This window comes from Rhodnius prolixus, unplaced genomic scaffold (genome assembly GCF_049639745.1).
Source record: "Rhodnius prolixus isolate KJV_2025 unplaced genomic scaffold, Rpr scaffold_3, whole genome shotgun sequence".
NCBI lineage: Eukaryota > Metazoa > Arthropoda > Insecta > Hemiptera > Reduviidae > Rhodnius > Rhodnius prolixus.
Genome location: NW_027411603.1, coordinates 13,688,464 through 13,709,074, shown reverse-complemented (window position 1 = coordinate 13,709,074; position 20,611 = coordinate 13,688,464). Strand labels below are relative to the sequence as shown.

The following is a 20,611-nucleotide window of genomic DNA, read 5'->3' as shown; positions in this document are numbered from 1 at the left end:
CTTGAGATTCAGTCATCAAAGTGCAAAGATAGTTTTTAGAAATTTTAATGTGAGTTGTGAGTGAGAAAACTATGCTAAATAACATGGAGATTTACTATTAAGTTTACGAATACGAAGTATCCAAGAAGTTTTGGTACCATCTTATTTTTGGGGTATAGCGGTTTAAACTTAGTGCTGATTTTTAAAAGAATCTTGTGAATATATGTATGGAGGTGGATCTAAGGCATTCTAATAATCAATAAAAGGCATTTAAATAAAAGAAAAAATGGTTCACCTACCTGATAAAAGCGGCTCTAAAAGTCCTATTGAATATCGTGTAAATTATTGGATTTATCGTTGACGAAACATATCCTAGCCATAAACAAACATCAACCACATGTGTAGGCACTGGACATGAAGGACATGCCGCAAATATTATGTTGAGCACAAAAAATGGTGACCAACATAATACGAACGTAAAAAATACTAATCCCAATACTTTGGATGCTTTTTGTTCGGTAGCCACAACGTTGGCTGCCATTGCTTGTCTCTTACTTCTGCTCGCCAGAAATCTGTTTGGAAACAATGATAAATGGGCTTAGTGAAAGCTTAGGGAGTTTTCATTTTTATGATTTATTTATATGATATTTATAATATATCGTATTCCCTTAAAGTTTAAATAAAACATAGATTACACAGATAGTTCATGAACGGTGTTTAATTTTTAGAATATTTTTTGAATAGTCAAATTAACATCAAATGAATTTTAATAAATGTGTTATCAGAATCAAGGTAAGTTAATGTCTTTTGCGATCTTGAAGCCATCAAATGGGAAGTGTTACTAAGTACATAGCGCAAAATGTTTTAATTTTGAAGCTGAATTGGACGAGGCGATTGATGTTAATTTAATAGGATATTGACAAATTTTGTTGATATTTAGTATTCACTATAAAACACAAAAGAACTGTTTACTGGTTCTGATAATCTTGGAAGATTTACTAGTGAAAAATTAAGCGCACAAAAACGAGCATCTTATGATGCAGCTTTGGATTTATGTTGTAGAATTCGTTTGCTTAGGTGTTCTTAAAAGTTTTGTTTCATATTTCCTGTCAGAATTTATCGATACGTAAGAAGATTGAATGATTGAGGGCAAGAGATCTCTGTTTACCCGTACAATGTCTCCTGTTTGACAGAACGCTCCAGGACGTAACGTTCTTATATATCTATAAGGAAGGGCGTCCTTTATTGTAACAAAAAGAGAAAACATGCGGAAATGATATGCGCCAGCTAGTAATTAAATTTTATGTAAAATATGGCGGCAGCTTATACATTTTAGTTGATTAAATACTGTAGTTCTACTTTGCTTAATCAATGATGCTCTTTTTTAGAATATCGAGAACCGCAAATTAACTGTTTATGTTAGCTCTGCAGGTTATCTTTAGTTTTAGCTGAACTATTCTGTGCACTACTTGTATGTTGTTCAAGAAGGGCTGTATACCTGTCATTAGTTTACTAGTTTTCAGCGATTGATTTGTTTTTCTTTTCAGGCAGGAATGGTGATGAGCTCTCCGGAACTACCTTTGATCTGATAGACATACAATGTTCTGGATGATAATGACTTTACCTAGTATAGTAAATTCATTATTATTTGTTTCGCACGTTGTTTTCAAAATCATTTCATATTATGGATTTCTGATTAAGCTGTCTGAACTGAGTGTTTTTAAAAATTTAAACTTTGAACTTCGTTTAATAACTGTTCCACCTAGCAGAGGTTTCCAAATGTAAAGTTCAGAATTAAGGCTTTTGATTGGCAGAAGAATGAAACCGAACTACCTCTTTTGCTACCCTTCTACTGCAATTATTAGAAAATGATTAGCTGCATGAGTTTCAGCAACTTTGGCTATCGCCACATCTTTCTGTTAGGGTGAACCGTTTATCTCACTATACTTCGGATAGTCCTCTTGCTTTACCGAGCATTAACTTGGCTTAGTTAAACGGTGTGGTTAACTAGACAACTCGCTCCATACTTTGCAAATTAAACTTACCTTAAGTTAAGTGTTGGCGGTGTTACGTTCAGTTGTAATTTCAAAGTTTTCAATCGATAATTTCTAGTCTCTCTGGCTATGGATTCTGGGGTCTGGGTGGATCTGTCCACTACACCTTCAGAGCCGTTTGGTAGCTCTTGGTCGCTGTTGCTTCTATTTTCCGAACAAACAGAATTATTAATTATTAAAATTAAGGGTGAAAAAAATGTTAGGTTCCATAAAAATTAGCAATTAAGTGAAGGAATGTGCGCGAATATATGTCGAGAGTAACTACACGTAGACGACGTCTATGGGAAAAAATTCGTAACAGAATGAATAATGTCGAAGCAGGAAGTATAGAATGCGCAAACGGAAATATAAATATGGAAAATGTGGTTTCCTAATTAGCCGATATAGAAGTCTATTTCTTTTATTATTTTTAATATTTTTCCAAGATCCATAACTTTTGGATTTAGATGGATTTTGTGAGTTGGGTTTATAAAAGCCATTTTAATAAACTTGATCTTTTATTTTAAAAGAAGCATATATTTATTAAAGTCCTTTTATTATAATTTAGCGACTTTCCTAAGCCACCTAGACGTGACGTCTAGCTTAGATGTTAACTTTTATACAAACTTCACTCCATCCATATTGTAGTTAATAGTGTATTAGTATTAGTGTAATAGTGTATTCTGGCTAGAGCCTCGGTTTAGGTAAGTTTAAATCTAATGGGCAGTTATTATTCCCGTCATACTAAAAAGATATTTAAAAACAATGACACGGCTTAATGTGGCTTTATTTTACCATAATCCCTCTCTGAAACTTTGTTGTTCATGTTACACTGTGAATTCGCTGGCTAAATCTCCAGTATAGCTCCAGATTTTTTTTAAAAAATTAATTTGTTTACATATTGTTTGTATTTGTTCTTAAAAACAGTTCCAAATTGAATTAAGCGTACGGCCATTCTTCATTGTATGGGGAGAAAATGTTCATTTGTTTTCCGTCCAATTAATCCAGTTTAATTGTTCTAGCGAGTTTAGGTAGTTTTTTCTAATAATAACTTTTTGGTCCGCTACATTCCTGGGGGACGCAATTGATGATAGCATTGCCCACTTTCACGACCACTAATCAACAGGACAGTGGGACAGGAATTCCATTTTCTCTCAGAAAAATGGTCTTTTTCATGTTACTCTCCGAATTCGCTGCCCAAATCTAAGTATAACCCTACATTATGTGGTAAGATGACGTTCTGACTACTGCAATAAAATATAATATTTAAGTTCATTGATTTATTTCGTGTCTTATCAATTTTTTTTTTCTAAAAAAGGTATCTTTGTCAATTTATGAATTGCAGGACAGTTTGTAGATAGAACAGCCTAGTTATCTTGGAAATTGCGCGAGTGGGTCCGAGCCTACTTACATGTCCTTCATGTCTACTCTTACAGTAAATCACAAATCTGCATCAAAAAAGAGAAGTTTATATAAAATAAAAATTATGATAGGAAGGTAATTTATACAAAATTAATGTTAAAGTTTTTATACAAAATTATCAACTTTATTATTAAAAAGTTAATTACTTGAATAATAAATATTTTCATGAAAAGGAGGCACATGTGATGGCAAAAAAAAAAAAAAAATAAAGATTTAAAAAAAGTATGGTAGTCAAGAGTGATGAATCGTTGTAATAAATTAACAACTTTTAGGGAGTTCCTGTTTTGAATGCGAACAAAGGAAGTCTTTAGAGGTATTGACTTGAGTCGTGCGAGTCTCTGTGTGTGTAAAAGTAAGCAGTAAGCTCATAGTAAGGTGCTAGGAGAAAAGCAGAATGAATTTGGTTGCCACTTGGCTCTCTCCTCTTATTTCTCAATTAAATTTCCTTTACTGCTCCTTTAAATACATCTACCTTCCATTGCCTTCTTGAATTACTGCTCATTTTTCCACATTAGCCTTTCATATACATATATTATACTACTCTACTTTTTGAGAGTTACTTTCTTGATTTTACTCTCCTTGTTTTTATTTTGTTCTCGGGTTTTTAGTTTTAGTAAATTCGTGAGCTAGTTATTTGAATTGAATATGTTAACTCTTTTTTAGAGACTTATGTATACCCTATACATTTGTTGCAAAATTTTTTAATAGCTGCCATTGCGCTAGAAAGACTTTATTATAAAGAGTAGTCACCATGAGAAAATAGATAATATTTTGGGGATGGCCCACAGCTTGGCGCAGCGAAACAAGAAATTCAAAAATTGCTAAGTATTAAACATTATGCACAATAATGTACGATAGTCACAGATTATTACTTTCATTTGAGTACATTAAAAATAAGCTTAAAGCTTACTTAACAAATACTTGAAAAGCCTTATTTTCGGACTCAAAAGAGCGATTAAACGTGTTCTTTTGGGGCGAAAAATGAATTTCCAAAATTAGTTGTGATCGTAAAATGTGTGTTCCTAGTGGCAGTAGTGAGTAAAAGTAAACACTGATGCTTAAGAGCACGATTATCCCCGTTTGCTCACTAGATGGTTGAAGATTTACTAGAATAAACTTGTCCCAGTTACTGGAAGATGCTGTTTCCTTTGATTCGTTATTCTCTTGCTTGCTAAAACAATACCATTTGCCTTACTTCTAATATTATTTCTCTTCAAAATTCATTGTTAGCTCATAGCTTACAAATTAGAACTTTGGATTTACATTAGTGTGTATTTAAATAGAAAACGCTTATTACTTTAGTTTTAATCAAGATTAAATTCAAAAATAAAAAGTCATGAAAGTTCAACTTCCGGAAAAGTTATTGAAACTTACGAGGGTCGTTTGAAAAGTCCGTGCAAAAATAAAAACTACTTAATTTTTTGGGGTAAACCTTTTTTATTTTTCAACATAGTCTCCTTTTAGGCTTATACACTTCGTCCAACGCTGCTCTAGTTTGTTGATCCCTTCCGAATAATAGGATTTGTCCAAGTCTGAAAAATAGCCATTCGTTTCTGCAATCACCTCCTCGTTTGAATAAAATCTTTTTCCCGCCAGCCATTTCTTCATATTAGGGAACAAATAGTAGTCCGAGGGAGCCAAGTCTGGAGAATAGGGGGGATGTGAAACGAGTTGGAACCCTATTTCCATTAATTTTGCGACCACAACTGCTGAGGTGTGAGCTGGTGCGTTGTCGTGATGGAAAAGGACTTTTTTGTGGGCCAATCGTGGGCGTTTTTCTTGCAGCTCGGTTTTCAAACGGTCCAATAACGATGTATAATATGCACCTGTAATAGTTTTACCCTTTTCCAGATAGTCGATGAGGATTATTCCTTGCGAATTCCAAAAGACAGTCGCCTTAATCTTTCCGGCCGAAGGAACGGTCTTCGCCTTTTTTGGCGCAGATTCCCCTTTGGTAACCCATTGTTTAGATTGTTCTTTGGTCTCAGGAGTGTAGTGATGTATCCATGTTTCATCCACAGTGACGAAACGACGCTTAAAGTCCTGCGGATTCTTCTGGAACAGCTGCAAACCGTCCTTGCAACACTTCACACGATTTCGTTTTTGGTCAAGCGTGAGCAATCGCGGCACCCATCTTGCGGATAGCTTTGTCATGTCCAAATGTTGATGCAAAATATTATGTACCCGTTCATTTGAGATGCCCACAGCACTAGCAATCTCGCGCACCTTCACTCTTCTGTCATCCATCACCATATCATGGATTTTATCAATGATTTCTGGAGTAGTAACCTCAACAGGGCGTCCAGAACGTTCAGCGTCACTTGTGCCCATATGGCTACTCCGAAAATTTTGAAACCACTTATAAACTGTTCTAATCGAAGGTGCAGAGTCACCATAATGTTTATCAAGCTTCTCTTTAGTCTCCTGAGGCGTTTTGCCTTTCATAAAGTAGTGTTTAATCAACACACGAAATTCTTTTTCGTCCATTTTTTGAAAATCACTCGACTTCCTCGATTCAAACGAATGCCAAACACAAAGAAATAGACCGATCTGGCTGAAACTTGGTGTGTGTTCTTCCAAGAGATGCTACTAACTAAACATAACCTCGATACGCGCCAGTGGTGCTATCTCTCTGACTTTGCACGGACTTTTCAAACGACCCTCGTACGTGTCTATGAGGGTTGGTTGAGTTAGTTGATTTATAAAAAAGTTCGGTTGTATTTTATTTATTATTATTTTTGTACAATATTACTGATTTTCAGTTCTCTAAATTGTTTATAATTTTGTATTTGTAATATCCAGGCAATATATTTGTCGAAACGTTGGCAAAAAGACGAGTTGTTGTTTTCATTTGGACCGATTCCTCGCCAATTTGAATCCCTAATTTAATATTTTACGGTCACTAAAACCAATATATGTATATTCATAAATGTTAAAGTTTTAGAAATAATAAGTTTTCAATTATTCTTGTTGTGAAAGGATCGAATTCAGCTTTCTTAATTGATTATAATTTAATTTTTTACTGCGTACTTATCTTAGAAATGGAAATGGATTGTGTACTTATCTATTAGTTAAGCTGCCTAAAATTAAGTGTTAATAGAATAAGGATTGGTATTTTACAATTGTTTCATTATTTAATGTAATTTAATCCCGAATTAGTGTAATTTATTTTAAGCGTCTGTCTCTCTCTAGACGAGGAAGAAATGTCTTTTACTTCCAACTGTTGAAATATTTAAACTGTTTTATAGTAACTGAGCGAGCGGCTTGTTGGGAGAGGTGATTTATATCAGCATTATTTCGGCGAGAAGACGGAGGAAAATATTAGAAGGATAAATAATATTTTGCAATTTACTAGCACAACAGTCCATCTTGTCTCTACAAATTCCCTTGCCGGTTGTCTTTCCTCCTCTCATCCACCCAATAAGGAGCTGACCTATCTTTATGCAGGCTATGATGGCCCTTCCAAAGACAATATTCTTCTTGTCCTAGCACACTACGTTTACAGATTTGCACAAAACTCTTTCTTAAAAGGTTCCTTTCTCTTGGTTCAAGTTCTTACACAAACTTGCAATTTCCGTGAATATTTTACGGTAGTAACGTCTGCTCAAGTACTTAAGAGAATTGAACATACAGTAAAATTTCTATTTGGACAAAATAGCTTGGATGAATGGAAATGTGAAAACTGCGCATGTATAAAAGAGACTTAAACGATACACAGCATTTTCTATTAAGTTTGTGAACATTCGGACTTGGTTTATTGCCGGAGAGTTTAATTGAAAAATTATGTATCGAACAAAAGTTAATATAAGAAACTGATTAAAAATTTTCTTTTTTTGAAAGCTATTTTTCATAGATTTGATAAGTTTAGAAGCCTAATTAGAAGCCACTGAATGTTGATTTAAACGAGGAGGTTTACAGTAAACCAAATTAACTTTAATTCTGGTAAAGGCAGATACCATTCAGTAAAAAACACGAAACTAGAAGAAAACCTTTGGGTTCCTTCTTAACCGAAAGTTTTCATGAAGAAAAAAAGTAAAAGTTCTTCAAGTTCATTTTAATTTATGGAAAATGTGTTTATATAATAGAAGGTCATTTACGAGGAAATGTTTAAAGTTTTCTTTTTTACTGAACATCCTTCTACTTAGAAGTTATTATTGTTTTTGGCTGAGAGATGGAGGCTGTGGTGAAGTCGACGGCGATACAACAGCAAGAGGATGTAATGGGGTTTCTTTCGTGTGTTCAGAACAGCTGCTTACTTGGCCACCACTTCCTCCTCCCCCCCGCAAAGCACAATGTCTACGTAATAATAATCAAAATACTGCCAAGTTAAAATAATGGCATATCTTCCTTCCGGTTATCTAGTTGCGAAATGCAGCTCAACTTTTCTAATTTATATTCCCACGTATCCCTACGAGTTTTCTTCTCTTTCTCAATCTGTAAGTTATTTTTAAACTTCTTTTTCACGATTTGTTTATTTTTATTCTTCCAACAGATGGTAATGTAAATTTATTCTCATTTATAAAAAAAAAAAGGAAAAAAAGATGAAGCGAGAGAGATTAAGGTTGGTGTGGGCAGTGATAAAGTCAAAGGTCGAACGAATCCGATCCATACATTTCCTAAGCTACCTTAGAAGACTTCGAAGCTCCTTTGAAGAGATATCAATAACTATTCGGTCATTGCAAGAACTGTAGAAGTAGAAGAAGAATAGATTTTTTCTCTTTCTTACAGCTTCAAATCCTAAAATAAACCTTGGATATTTCATTTGTGAAGGGTAAGAGGCAATTTTGATTTAATGCGATTTGTCTGATCCGACAAATTTTGAAGGTAGAGAAAGGACCCAACTGAGAATAGACCTTTTAGACAGGGAGGCCCGATATGTTGTCAATATTCCTTCATGAAATTAGGAATATCTTGCGATTTCGCCATTCTTGTATCTTTTAATTTAGTCTCATGGCTTACGTGACAAGTATCATTTTCACATTGGTCTTAATTGACTTGATTTATTCATAAATATTAATAATTAAAGCTGTCGATCCTTAATAATTCTAAAAAAAACAAATAGACCGAAACTCAGGCAAACATTAAATAGTAAATAAGAATAGCTTACCTGTCACTGGCGTTACCGGGAGTCCTGTACAAGAGTTTGGCCTGCGAACTGGCTCGATGGTGGTGTATATGGTGTCTATGTTTAAAACGGCCGCCTAATCTTCTAAACTGTCGCTCTTCTTCTTCGCCAGATGCGGCCACAAATCTTGCCTTTTGTCTTAATAATTGTACTGTCAGGGCGTACGTCACTACCATGATTACCATTGGAATATAGAAGGCTACCAATGAACCAAAGATCCAGAATGTACGATTATTTATTACACATAATTCTGGTTCTGGCATTATGTTAGATGCGTCGTGTATACCTAAAATTTTAATATCAATTATTATTATATGTTTTAACAATAATATTTTACAGGAAAAAAAAAATTATAAAACCAATATTTATCGTCGAAATTTGTTATTTTCTAAGTTTAAAAGGAATTTAAGCAATATACTTGTTAGAAGTACGGTCCTTTGTCAATTTGGTCATTTTCAAACTATTGTCTTGTACAAAGAATCTAAGGAATCTCTAAGCTTTTGAGAGAACTTTTGAAAGCCCTCTTCTACATGCTTCCTTTGTTGGCTAGCTCTAATATTACCGAGTTAGCTCATTATTATTTCTAATTTTTTAAACAAATATTTTTATGGATATTTATTTAATGGAGAAGAAAAATTATTTATCTGGATTAATTTTCTTACTTAATCCGTCCATCCTTCAATAATATAGTAAGGAAATATAATAATAAGTATATTCGTGTATGAAAGGTATCCGAATATCCACTAGAATGAAAGCTAATGTCTACTTTTCCTGAGTTTTCTTTCACTTACCTGTCAAAATAGGAAGGATGGGAATCGGTAGGAATAGTTGGAAATTTTATAACTCCAGACTTTTATGATAAACTTTCATGATAATGTACCAATTGGCTTACCTAGAACTGTTATAGAGCTAGATACTAGCATAGACAACAACCATACTAGGGCGATTTTATAACCAACTAGGCGTTTTGTTGAGTATTCTTGTCTAGTTTTCAATGGATTCCTTATTCCAAGATATCTTCCTAATGAAATGCAACACATGTGCATTATGCTGGAGGAACATGCAAGTACATCACATGTTACGTATATATTGCACCAAACTACACCTAGTGGCCAGTAACCTGAAACAAAAAGAAGTCAATATTAGTGAAATATCAGTATTAACTAAATATAAAGAGTTGATGATACATCGCAATAGTTTTTTAACTCCGAAAAAGTAATTTTTAATAAATATTAAATATTAGATGTGCGAATACTAGTACAAAAATTGAAAATGTTGCTGGCTCCAACTTAATATTTTACTTTCGGGAATCGTTAAGTGCGCAAACAACTTTGCGGTGGAAATTTCTGAACCGTTAGAATTTCTCACAGGTATTTTTCACAGTTTTGAGACTTTCTCGAATATGACTCCAAAAATTTTCTCTAAAAACTTTTGACGCTCTTTGATTTACTTTTCTAAATATTTTTCCCAAATAATCCAGTTAGGGGCCCTTCTTGAAAAGAAATGGTAGTTACTCGTTCCTTGAAAGTGTCATTATAGTTTATTGTTCCATTACTAATATTATTAACGAGAATTAGATGAGTTATTGAAATCCCCTGTTCGATAAAAATTTCGTTTCGTTCGAGGAATCCAATCTTGAAACTAAGTGTATTTAATAAGAGCATTTATCTGTCAGGAATTGAATTTACTATTTAATTCTCTTCTCCACATTTAGCATTGATTTATGTAACATCCTGTTTTCTTTGCTTCGTTATGTTTTTTACTTTCTTTTCTTTTTATCAAGTAAAGTTTTAAATTGATTTGAATTCTTATACTTGCGTTCCACTAACTTTAATTTTTCCTCGAAACCGTGTTTGTTGGCTTCAATAGAAAAACATGAACGAGTGTCAGATCTTATTTTATGGCTTGTAATGTTTCCTAGAACAGGGTATTTGCGCTTCCCTGTAATTTGTCACATTTCTACGTCTGAAATACTTGCCATATTGTTACAGTAAGTAAAATATGTCGCTAAAATACAGTGTTTGTATGCGTATGTCTAGCGTTTCACTTCAGATTCCATGTCTACACAGATTCTGTTAAAGTTGATAGAAAAAGATTATTTTTCTAATTTCCTCTTCAGTTAAAAGAAGTGCTGCAAAAAAACATCCTTAATGAATCGAAAGATTCGAAAATTGATGTAGATTCCACTCTAGTGAGTTTATACAGTTTTCTTATTGATATAGACATTGTCATCCGTGTATTGTGAGTAAAGGCAGGGCACGGACGCCTTTACATTGTTCTTGAAAGATGGGTCGCCAAGATAAAGTCGATAACATATCCTTTATTTGCGGTTGTTACAATTGAGAACTTCTTTGTGCTCCCACAGCGTTTACTGGTTCTAACAATGCACATCTTCCAGCCATTTGACATCTTCACTTTTTTACCATCTTGTTTTTCACCGCAATACACTTTCAACACTATTGAGAAGAACATTGCTCACTGTTATAAAACAAACAGTTTTAACATCTGTTACAAACACCTGTGCACCATTCAACGCTATCCTTATTTTCACCATTTCTAGTTGTATATTATTATTATCATCAGAGGGTGAGGGAAGTTTTTATTTTTATTCTTTAAACAGTATGTGTTATTCCATTGGTTAACGTTGAGGCCAGTAAATTACAGATCTCCATCGGTTCTTCAACATCAATTAATTGTTAACAGCACCCTAAACTTGAATCAATAAAAATAGTCCAATTTATCACTTTCAGTTTGCGTCACTATTCAGGGAACTTTTTTAATCTTAATCTATTTTAATCAGATTTATTGTGCTCTGAGGAAATCCAACACACGGTAGACAATGTCTTCTAGAGACTATTTCCGATTTTGTAATTAGCGTATATTTTAAAAATGAAATAAAACAAAAAAAAAAACAGCCTAGAATTAACATTATAATTACTTTGGTTTCAGGTTTAGAGTTCTTAGATAACTGTGAAGTTTTTCACTTCATTGGAAATAAAATACTTTGATGATTTTTATGTCATCATCAATTACTCATCTCTCTTGATTACTTATTTCAAGATTTAATGTGAACTAGCTATGTTAAATTAATAGTGTATAGAACTGGTTCTGTTATGAACTCTAGAATTATGTACCGCTGAAATGAAAACTTCTGTTTAAAGAATTTCAGTACCCCCAGCAAGTATTCGATGAAATAAATCTTTTCTTATAAAGAGAGTTTAGTCGGTTCTCACAGCAAATATTAGCTCCAAGTTCTTAGAATAAGTAATAAAGCAATAAAACTAGTTGTTATTAGAAAAAAAAAGAAAAGAGAAAGCTGTGACGTAAAATTCTTGAAGAATACAAGTTAATGTCAATAAAACGAGAAAAGAAAAATAAAGAGAATTGACCATTTAAAAGACACTGGCAAGACGGGAGACTTATAAGGGGTAGCAGGAGACTGACATTATTGGATCCATTAGCGGACCCCGTTCTCGGATGGAAGGATTCCTACGAACAGGGACACAATATTCTTTCATTTGTTTGTTGAACTTTTCCCTTCTTCTTGGTAGATTAAAAAATATTGAAGTATGGCAGTAAATTAAGATCCGCCGACCTCTTATCTGGGTCAGTGTGATTCTCGCCATAAAATTATCTATATATTTAAAGAATGACCAACTATCGTCCATAGTTGATGGTATTGTTGAGTAATAACTTTCCTAATTTATTCAGAAATTAATAGTTATACAGTTATAATATTTTATTCTTCAACCATCTTAAATTAGCATTTTAGGCGATGGACCACTAACCATAATTAATAGAAACACTTAATCGCATTGAAGTTAAAAATACCAAGAAAAGAAACATTTGACCCTTATTCGTCTGCCGCTGGCATCATCAGATAAATTTGTTTTAGATAATGAAATTTGTATGATAATACATAAAGAGAAAAAGTAACTGATAAATACTGCTGAAATGCTTCCCATTTTTAAGGTAACATTTTAGATTAACCAATGGTTAATTGGTGTTTAGAATACGAAACAATCATTCAGAGTAATTTTGGGAAAAAGCTATTTTAGTAATTTAGATCAGTCCATCTATTGTGATGCTCCTTTGTTTGATGGTTATGCAAGAACATGACCAGTACTTTTTGAAGTCTAGAGAACTTTGGAGATCAATTGACATCATCTAAATGGTAAAAACAGATTTCGAGGTATTTTTCTTAGAAAAACTGTTCATCCAAAAAGACTATTGAATATTGAATTTATAAAGGCTTCATAATAACTGGCTTTTAATTACCCAACTGATTAGGAAAAAAACGAACATTTGGCACTCTTTTGGCACCATGATTGAGAGGAGTGAGATAATTTAAGATTATTTTAAATATTAATTTCTGTGGATGTTGAAATGTTCACTGATTTCGAAGAAGGCTCTACTATTTAGAAACATTCTAACCGTCGCCGTCGCTTGAACTCACTATGTAACCTTTATCACTCACACAGCGAGAATTTTCGAAACTGAAACATTGTTAGCGGAAACCAAAAACATGTAAAATGGTGATGGATAAAAATCTGAATCGGACAGAAAAGGGGAAAAAAACCATGAGTGCTATTTTCAGTTAAAATCAAAGATAATTTTGTTTGAGTACTTTAAGCAGTGTTGGGTAAAATTTCGTCAATATTAATCTCTGTAGCTAAATTAGTGTGACCCCGATTAGGACTAATGATTGAAGATTCAGTTATGTGATGATGTCTTCAATCATTAGTGGTAATGGGACTTTGACTAATTTATTAATATGATTAAAGAATTATACATGTCCAGGGTTTGCCCATTCGCTGCAGTACAGCGCGTACACTCTTGTTAATTTGCTCTCAACGTCATGAATTTGGTGCTTGGACATTAAGCTGGCCTTGAAACATGGACTCTTTTTTTTTGTAGCAACAGAAACTGTGGCTGTGAATAATTGATTACTAAAATCAATGTTTCCAATATTATAAGGGAGTTCTGTGACGATAGGCAGAATTTTAATGATGATGTGGGTCAAACTACAGTCAAACATGTACCCAGTTTTTACCCTATTTTGTTAGCTGTATTGTGATCATTAATGAATAGATGAAAAAAATGATATCTAGAATGATCATCCATCAAGTGGATCATCCATCTATGAGAACAATCTTGGAATATAAAAAAACTGTAGTGGAAGAAAGACTTTTACCGGAAACCAGTAAATCTCAAACTGTGAGATGTGTGCAGAAGATCCCAAGTAAGTGCAGTACTGAAGATGTCTCAGTGATTCATTCCTAGATCAAGAGGAAATTCCCGTGAAATAGATTGAAGTTACTAAAAATACTTCCTTCCAAAAAAAGATCACTATTGTAACACTACCCAGATACTGACATAGATGTAACATCTATTTCTACATTCTCGATTATTCTCCAAATTACTACGAAGGAAAAAGAACTTTCCGAACAGACTGTCGATTTCAGTTTTCAAGATGTACGTCTTGTTAGATCTCCTTTAAGAAATAGTGGGTTTTACAAAACCATACCTGGCCAACTCAGGAACAATTATTTTCACAATAAAGCTGTAAAACCTATTTACCACTAGAGCTTTACTTAACATCGTTTCTAGGTCACAATAAATAAAAAGCAAAAGTTCTGAAAAATGCAAAGATTATGCAACCTGATGAAAGTGTAACCCATCAATGTGGGTCTCTTACAAAGAAAGAGAACAGCGGAAACAGTGGAGGAAAGAATAAACAGTCACCCTTTAATACCTTTACAGATTATGTAGGATGCATGAACATTTCCTTTTTCCATTGTTATATTTACTCGGTAAAATAGTTTTCTTATCTCCTTTTCTTACTATTTTTTTTTTTTTCATTTGCATAAAGTTCTTTGTTTTTAAACTAACAATTTTATGTTCATAGTTTGTAATATCTTGCACTTAGTATTAATTTTGCTTAACAATTACAACTAGCACGTTATATTGCTTTTAGATTTTCATTTAAACACTTATTTGATGTTCTCGTGAAATTTGAATTAAAACAGGAGTAATAAAACTGTCCGGTTGGACTGTAGAATAAGGGTTGATCGTCAAAAGAAGAGCACAATTTTTTCTTAAATTAGTTGACGTTACTAAATTTTCTCTCTAATAAAAAGCGTTTACCCGTTTATAAGTGTACTTTTTTTGCTTGCAACAACGCAGATTTTCTCATAATGGATGAGAAAATTTTTGTCAAAAATGGATTAAAATGGCATTTTGAAAAATTGTTCTCTTTTTTTTTTTATAATATATAAAGCATTTTGTGGTTCGTTTCTAAGCATTGTAAAGTAAGAAGAGGCATTTAAGTATACTTTTGAAGATTTAAGAATACTTTGGATAAAAGGAAATCCGTATTAGTGCTAAAGCCACAGATTTTGTTGGAATTTCTTATTTCTCCTCGAATGGATATAGTGAGTGTGTTGGATACGTTTGCAATGCATGTAGCAAGCTCAAGTACGAGGGTCGTTTGAAAAGTCCGTGCAAAAATAAAAACTACTTAATTTTTTGGGGTAAACCTTTTTTATTTTTCAACATAGTCTCCTTTTAGGCTTATACACTTCGTCCAACGCTGCTCTAGTTTGTTGATCCCTTCCGAATAATAGGATTTGTCCAAGTCTGAAAAATAGCCATTCGTTTCTGCAATCACCTCCTCGTTTGAATAAAATCTTTTTCCCGCCAGCCATTTCTTCATATTGGTGAACAAATAGTAGTCCGAGGGAGCCAATTCTGGAGAATAGGGGGGATGTGAAACGAGTTGGAACCCTATTTCCGTTGATTTTGCAACCACAACTGCTGAGGTGTGAGCTGGTGCGTTGTCGTGATGGAAAAGGACTTTTTTGTGGGCCAATCGTGGGCGTTTTTCTTGCAGCTCGGTTTTCAAACGGTCCAATAACGATGAATAATATGCACCTGTAATAGTTTTACCCTTTTCCAGATAGTCGATAAGGATTATTCCTTGCGAATCCCAAAAGACAGTCGCCATAATCTTTCCGGCCGAAGGAACGGTTTTCGCCTTTTTTGGCGCAGATTTCCCCTTGGTAACCCATTGTTTAGATTGTTCTTTGGTCTCAGGAGTGTAGTGATGTATCCATGTTTCATCCACAGTGACGAAACGACGCTTAAAGTCCTGCGGATTCTTCTGGAACAGCTGCAAACCGTCCTTGTAACACTTTACACGATTTCGTTTTTGGTCAAGCGTGAGCAATCGCGGCACCCATCTTGCGGATAGCTTTGTCATGTCCAAATGTTGATGCAAAATATTATGTACCCGTTCATTCGAGATGCCCACAGCACTAGCAATCTCACGCACCTTCCACTCTTCTGTCATCCATCACCATATCATGGATTTTATCAATGATTTCTGGAGTAGTAACCTCAACAGGGCGTCCAGAACGTTCAGCGTCACTTGTGCCCATATGGCCACTCCGAAAATTTTGAAACCACTTATAAACTGTTCTAATCGAAGGTGCAGAGTCACCATAATGTTTATCAAGCTTCTCTTTAGTCTCCTGAGGCGTTTTGCCTTTCATAAAGTAGTGTTTAATCAACACACGAAATTCTTTTTCGTCCATTTTTTGAAAATCACTCGACTTTCTCGATTCAAACGAATGCCAAACACAAAGAAATAGACCGATCTGGCTGAAACTTGGTGTGTGTTCTTCCAAGAGATGCTACTAACTAAACATAACCTCGATACGCGCCAGTGGTGCTATATCTCGTGACTTTGCACGGACTTTTCAAACGACCCTCGTATCTATTCCCAAGAATATATCTATCTGTTCGTCTTTTCCATCACTTAACTATTTATAAATTCTGAATTATTAATTTACATAAATCCTAATAACATAATCCTATAGGAAATTCTTATACAAAATTTTCCAAATGCCACACTTAAAACACATCAATAAAAATAGTAATTAAATGAAAACTGAAGTGTTCTGGATGGAATAATCTGGTATTCTTGCAACCAGCTTATGTGTAACCATTGTAAATTATAATTATTACTGTAAATATCTGCCACCATATTAGTCAAGGAAAACGTCACGTCAGTTACGATAAGCATATTTTGGTGTACTCAAAATTTAGAGTGATAGCTTTAAGATTGACCTGAAGTTAGATCGTAGCTGTTCTTCTTTTTCCTGGGTCAGCAGTGTTATTCATTTTTATCCAAAGATCAACAGCACGCCGTTAAAAATTTATTCAGGTAGAGAAATACCAGATTATCTGAATTGAATCGTACCATCAACAGCAAAAAGTAAATTTCCACGTCTCCGAGCATTCCCCCCTCACTAGGTGATTTCCTCTCTAAAATTGTTTCGATATATTCATTCCTGAACATCACTTTTTCTGATGAGGCAATTAATTTTCATTTTAGAAATCTGATGTTGCTGCGTCGAGTAAGTTAATGTTGGAAGTCCATGATACATTTTCACTTTATTTACATTTATCACGCCAAAAATAAATATATAAAAATAGTTTACTAGTGATAGGAAGTCGTTAAGAAAAAAGTAAATCTTTAATATATCCATTAAATTCTCTTTTAATAATTAATTTTATAAAAGCCGGCTAATAAAAGGAAAAGTTCCTTTCAATGTAATCCCATTCCAATAATAAATTTTCTCCCGGACTTTTTCATTCTTTTTTTTTTTGTTTTAAGTTATTTAAAATTATAATTAATTTTTATATACTTTTAAGAAAGTTTTCAGTTAATTTCTTATAAGAAGAGAAGAAAAGTGAGGTTAGATTTTTGCCTTAGTTAATTTGGTACTTCATACTATGAATTTTAAGTTTCTTTTTTAATCCAATATAGTTGACGTTGTTATCATAATCTTTAGAGCCTACTTTTGAACGTTTAGTCAGATTGCTGAAGATAAGCCTTTACTGCTCTAATCTAACCTGAGTTGTTAATGTTTTTAGTTACTAAAAACTATTTAAGACAGTTTTCTTAGAGTAGCTGAAAATACATTTTGCCAAAATAAGAAATACAGCAGGCGGAGTAGAATAGAATTCAGCAGCCTCCTGTGTTGTTGGTTGAACTAGTTTGTAACTAGCATTCTTTTTTTTTTTGTGCAATTCTTGAGAACGAAGTTTAATAGAGATTTTTCTTTACCGCTCATTTATGGGTAATAGGTAAAAGTGAACATTAAAACCATTAGATATACTTAGGTTAAAATAATAGTAATAATAAAAACTTGGGATGCTTGGCACTTTTAAAACCAGTTTCCAATTTTTCCAGCGTTAATAAACATGTTAATCTCGTTTCTGGTAGGTATATCAAGCTGGTGTATGGATCAAAAATCTTCTAATTTACCCTCTTTACAAACTGTTTAAACATTTTATTTAGTTGATGCTACAGAGAATAGTCTATTTCTGACAATAATCTAGTACTGTTACTATTTGCTATGTAGCCTGTAAATTGTATTTTAACAAGTAGTAGCCTTTTGCTATCCACTTAAATTTCATTCAGCGTCCATTTTTAGTCCCATAGTTGAGGGAAGGGACATTTTCTGCTACATGAATCTGCACTTAGCCTTCACAATAGCCTCGAAACTGCCTTATTTTTAAGAAGTCTATGTATTTCCTTTTTCTCCCCACTTTTCTCTCAAGTTTAAAATATATTTGCAATTATAATTGAGTTACTTTCTTTTTAGTTAGTTTTTTTTTTTTTCATGTGCTTCTATTACAGAGAAAGAAAGTTAAGGATTATTTAAAAGTAATGGTCTTCTACAGAGATCTCAGAGATGCTGTTTCTTCTCCGTGTACTCTTTATATGACGAGACACCAGTCCGTAAATTAATCCTACTGTAGATTAATTAGAACTTTATCACCGTTCTGCTCATTAAAATGCTAATGTAATTTTTATTCATTTTTTTTTGTTTTTTTAAAGTCATGTTTATATATATTAGATAAAAGTTTAATTTAGTAAACAGTAGCTTAGTTTTACTTTGAAATTGACTAGGAAGCGTTTTATCTAAAGAGGTCAGCATAATTATAGCTAACAGTTGCAGCGGGATGTCTTTGTCGAGAAGTTTAGTGTAAGTTTCCCTCTTAACGGAGAAAAATCTTTTGTGAACATTTACACGACTTTGTTTGTGCTACATTTTCATAGTTCTTTTTTCTTTAGACGTTGGTTTATTGTATTTGTTCTGTTTTTAGTGGCCGTCAATGGTACATGAATGGTAGTTTCGTTTTTTTTTCGTAAAAAGCTGGTTATCCCGCCAAAAACTCGTAATTCTCGTACACTTTTTGAGTTCTGGGATTTCAAAGAAAACTAAGAACGATTAGAGATTATGTAACTTCCTTTATATAATGGTGACGGTGCAGTTTACACACCAGAAATAGGTTCCTCAATTTTTCATAACTGATATTAATATGATAAAAAAAGTTCACTTTTTATAACTCACTATTTTATTAGTGTGGAACCTGTAATAATGCATGATATTAGGTTTTTTTAAACAAACTTATTCCTTATTGAAAAAATTAGAAATGTTGCTGTAAGTATAGTCCAAGTGATAGGGAGCTATAGGGATTGCTGTATTTTCTAGCCAAGTATCCGTCTTGGTAAACAGATTCACAAAGAAACGGTTTCGGCTTTATCTGAGTTTTCGTGCACTATTTCCTCTAGAGCTAGATATGGATTTTCTGTAAGTTTGAAGAGGGGGGTGAAAAAAAGAAGCATTTTATTGTTGGAAAACTGATCTTTGTCGTAACATGAGACGGTACTCGCAGGTATTACTAATGGTAGTTGTACTTTTGTTAGCTTTACTTTCATAGCACCTTCATAGACTCGAAATTCAAAAGTTATTAGATAGCTACTGATGAGAAAGAACATCCGTGCAGAAACGTTTGATATTAAAGCGTATATTTTAAGGCTTACCTCCAAGAAACTGAGCCGACGGGAAGGTTTACTTCCTTTTAGACAATATTTGAAAAATGAGTAATATTACATAATATGAATAGTATGTATAATAGCGAAAGCGTAAACATAGTAGACTACAATTAGTATTGATTTATACATTTATATCCACATAATATATTATTTGATGAATGTATGCAAGCGTGCCTGTAGGACAGGAAGGGAAGAGGTACCTAAGGGATTAATCAAAGAGGGATGAGAGGAGCAGTAATATTCATGTCTGAGAGGAAATTTATTTGGTTAGTGATACAATAAAGTGCGCGGCGCCTGGTTCTACATGAATTATGGAAAATAAAGATAAGACTTGGGTGATGTCACATTTGCTGCTAACATGTTTCTCTAAAACTAGAAAATAAAAGCTACATAAATATGATATTAATCTAATCCATGACAGATATATCGAGCCTATCTCTTCCAGCAAAGCTAGCCCTAGCTTTCAGATTATTATTTATTTCAAACTATTTTATTTTTGTTATTTTCATTGATTTTCATAAGACCTTTGATTCCATTTCTCTTCTTCTACAATATATAATTTTAAACTTCTTTACAATCAACATTCTTATATTGTAGTCGTTAAGAGCAAGACGAGATTAATTTGGCTAGACAGTACTTGGCGAGATTAATTATTTTCAAAATTTATATGTTTATTACGTTGCTGTAAATTCTCCCAGTTATGTTTATATTGTAGAAATTACTTAAAAGTTGTAATTATAAAGTTTAATGGTCTCATTAAACTTTATTTCTATGAACTTATGAACTTCTGCAATTAAAAGTTGTACAGTTTTCTATAATTTTGCAGAAACTACTGGCAAGCCCCATTATCTTCACTAAAACGGTTCCTCCTCAAAAGGTTAAAAAAAGTTCCACAGCTGCCTATGTTTTGTCTTAGTACCTCTTACAAATTTATTAATGAAACTATTATTGGTCTGACGTTAAATTTCGTTAATTTTTTAAGATAAAACAAAATGATATTTGTTGGGAGATGAAGCACCGGATGGTTTTAATTTCTGTTATTTCTTACAAAATGATCATTCTTCAGTTGGCTGTGTGTAATAATGAGCTTTTTATCAAGTTGATTGTATTGGATTGATGCTTAAATTTTTTACATTCATC

The 20,611-nt window shown here is 33.3% G+C and overlaps 2 protein-coding genes across 2 annotated transcripts in view; one reads left to right on the top strand and one right to left on the bottom strand.

The window, feature by feature from the left end:
- Positions 1-20,611, top strand: part of Rpn2 (Regulatory particle non-ATPase 2) — a 406,206-nt gene that overhangs the window by 283,795 nt on the left and 101,800 nt on the right. The window lies entirely within an intron of this gene.
- 5-HT2A (5-hydroxytryptamine receptor 2A) overlaps positions 1-20,611 on the bottom strand; it is a 97,493-nt gene that overhangs the window by 4,079 nt on the left and 72,803 nt on the right. The window contains exons 3-6 of the mRNA XM_074127475.1: positions 9,452-9,679; positions 8,542-8,845; positions 2,025-2,177; positions 279-551 (exon numbers count right to left, since the gene is read on the bottom strand). Of these exons, the coding sequence (XP_073983576.1) occupies positions 279-551; positions 2,025-2,177; positions 8,542-8,845; positions 9,452-9,679 (958 nt within the window). The remainder of the gene's footprint in view (positions 1-278; positions 552-2,024; positions 2,178-8,541; positions 8,846-9,451; positions 9,680-20,611) is intronic.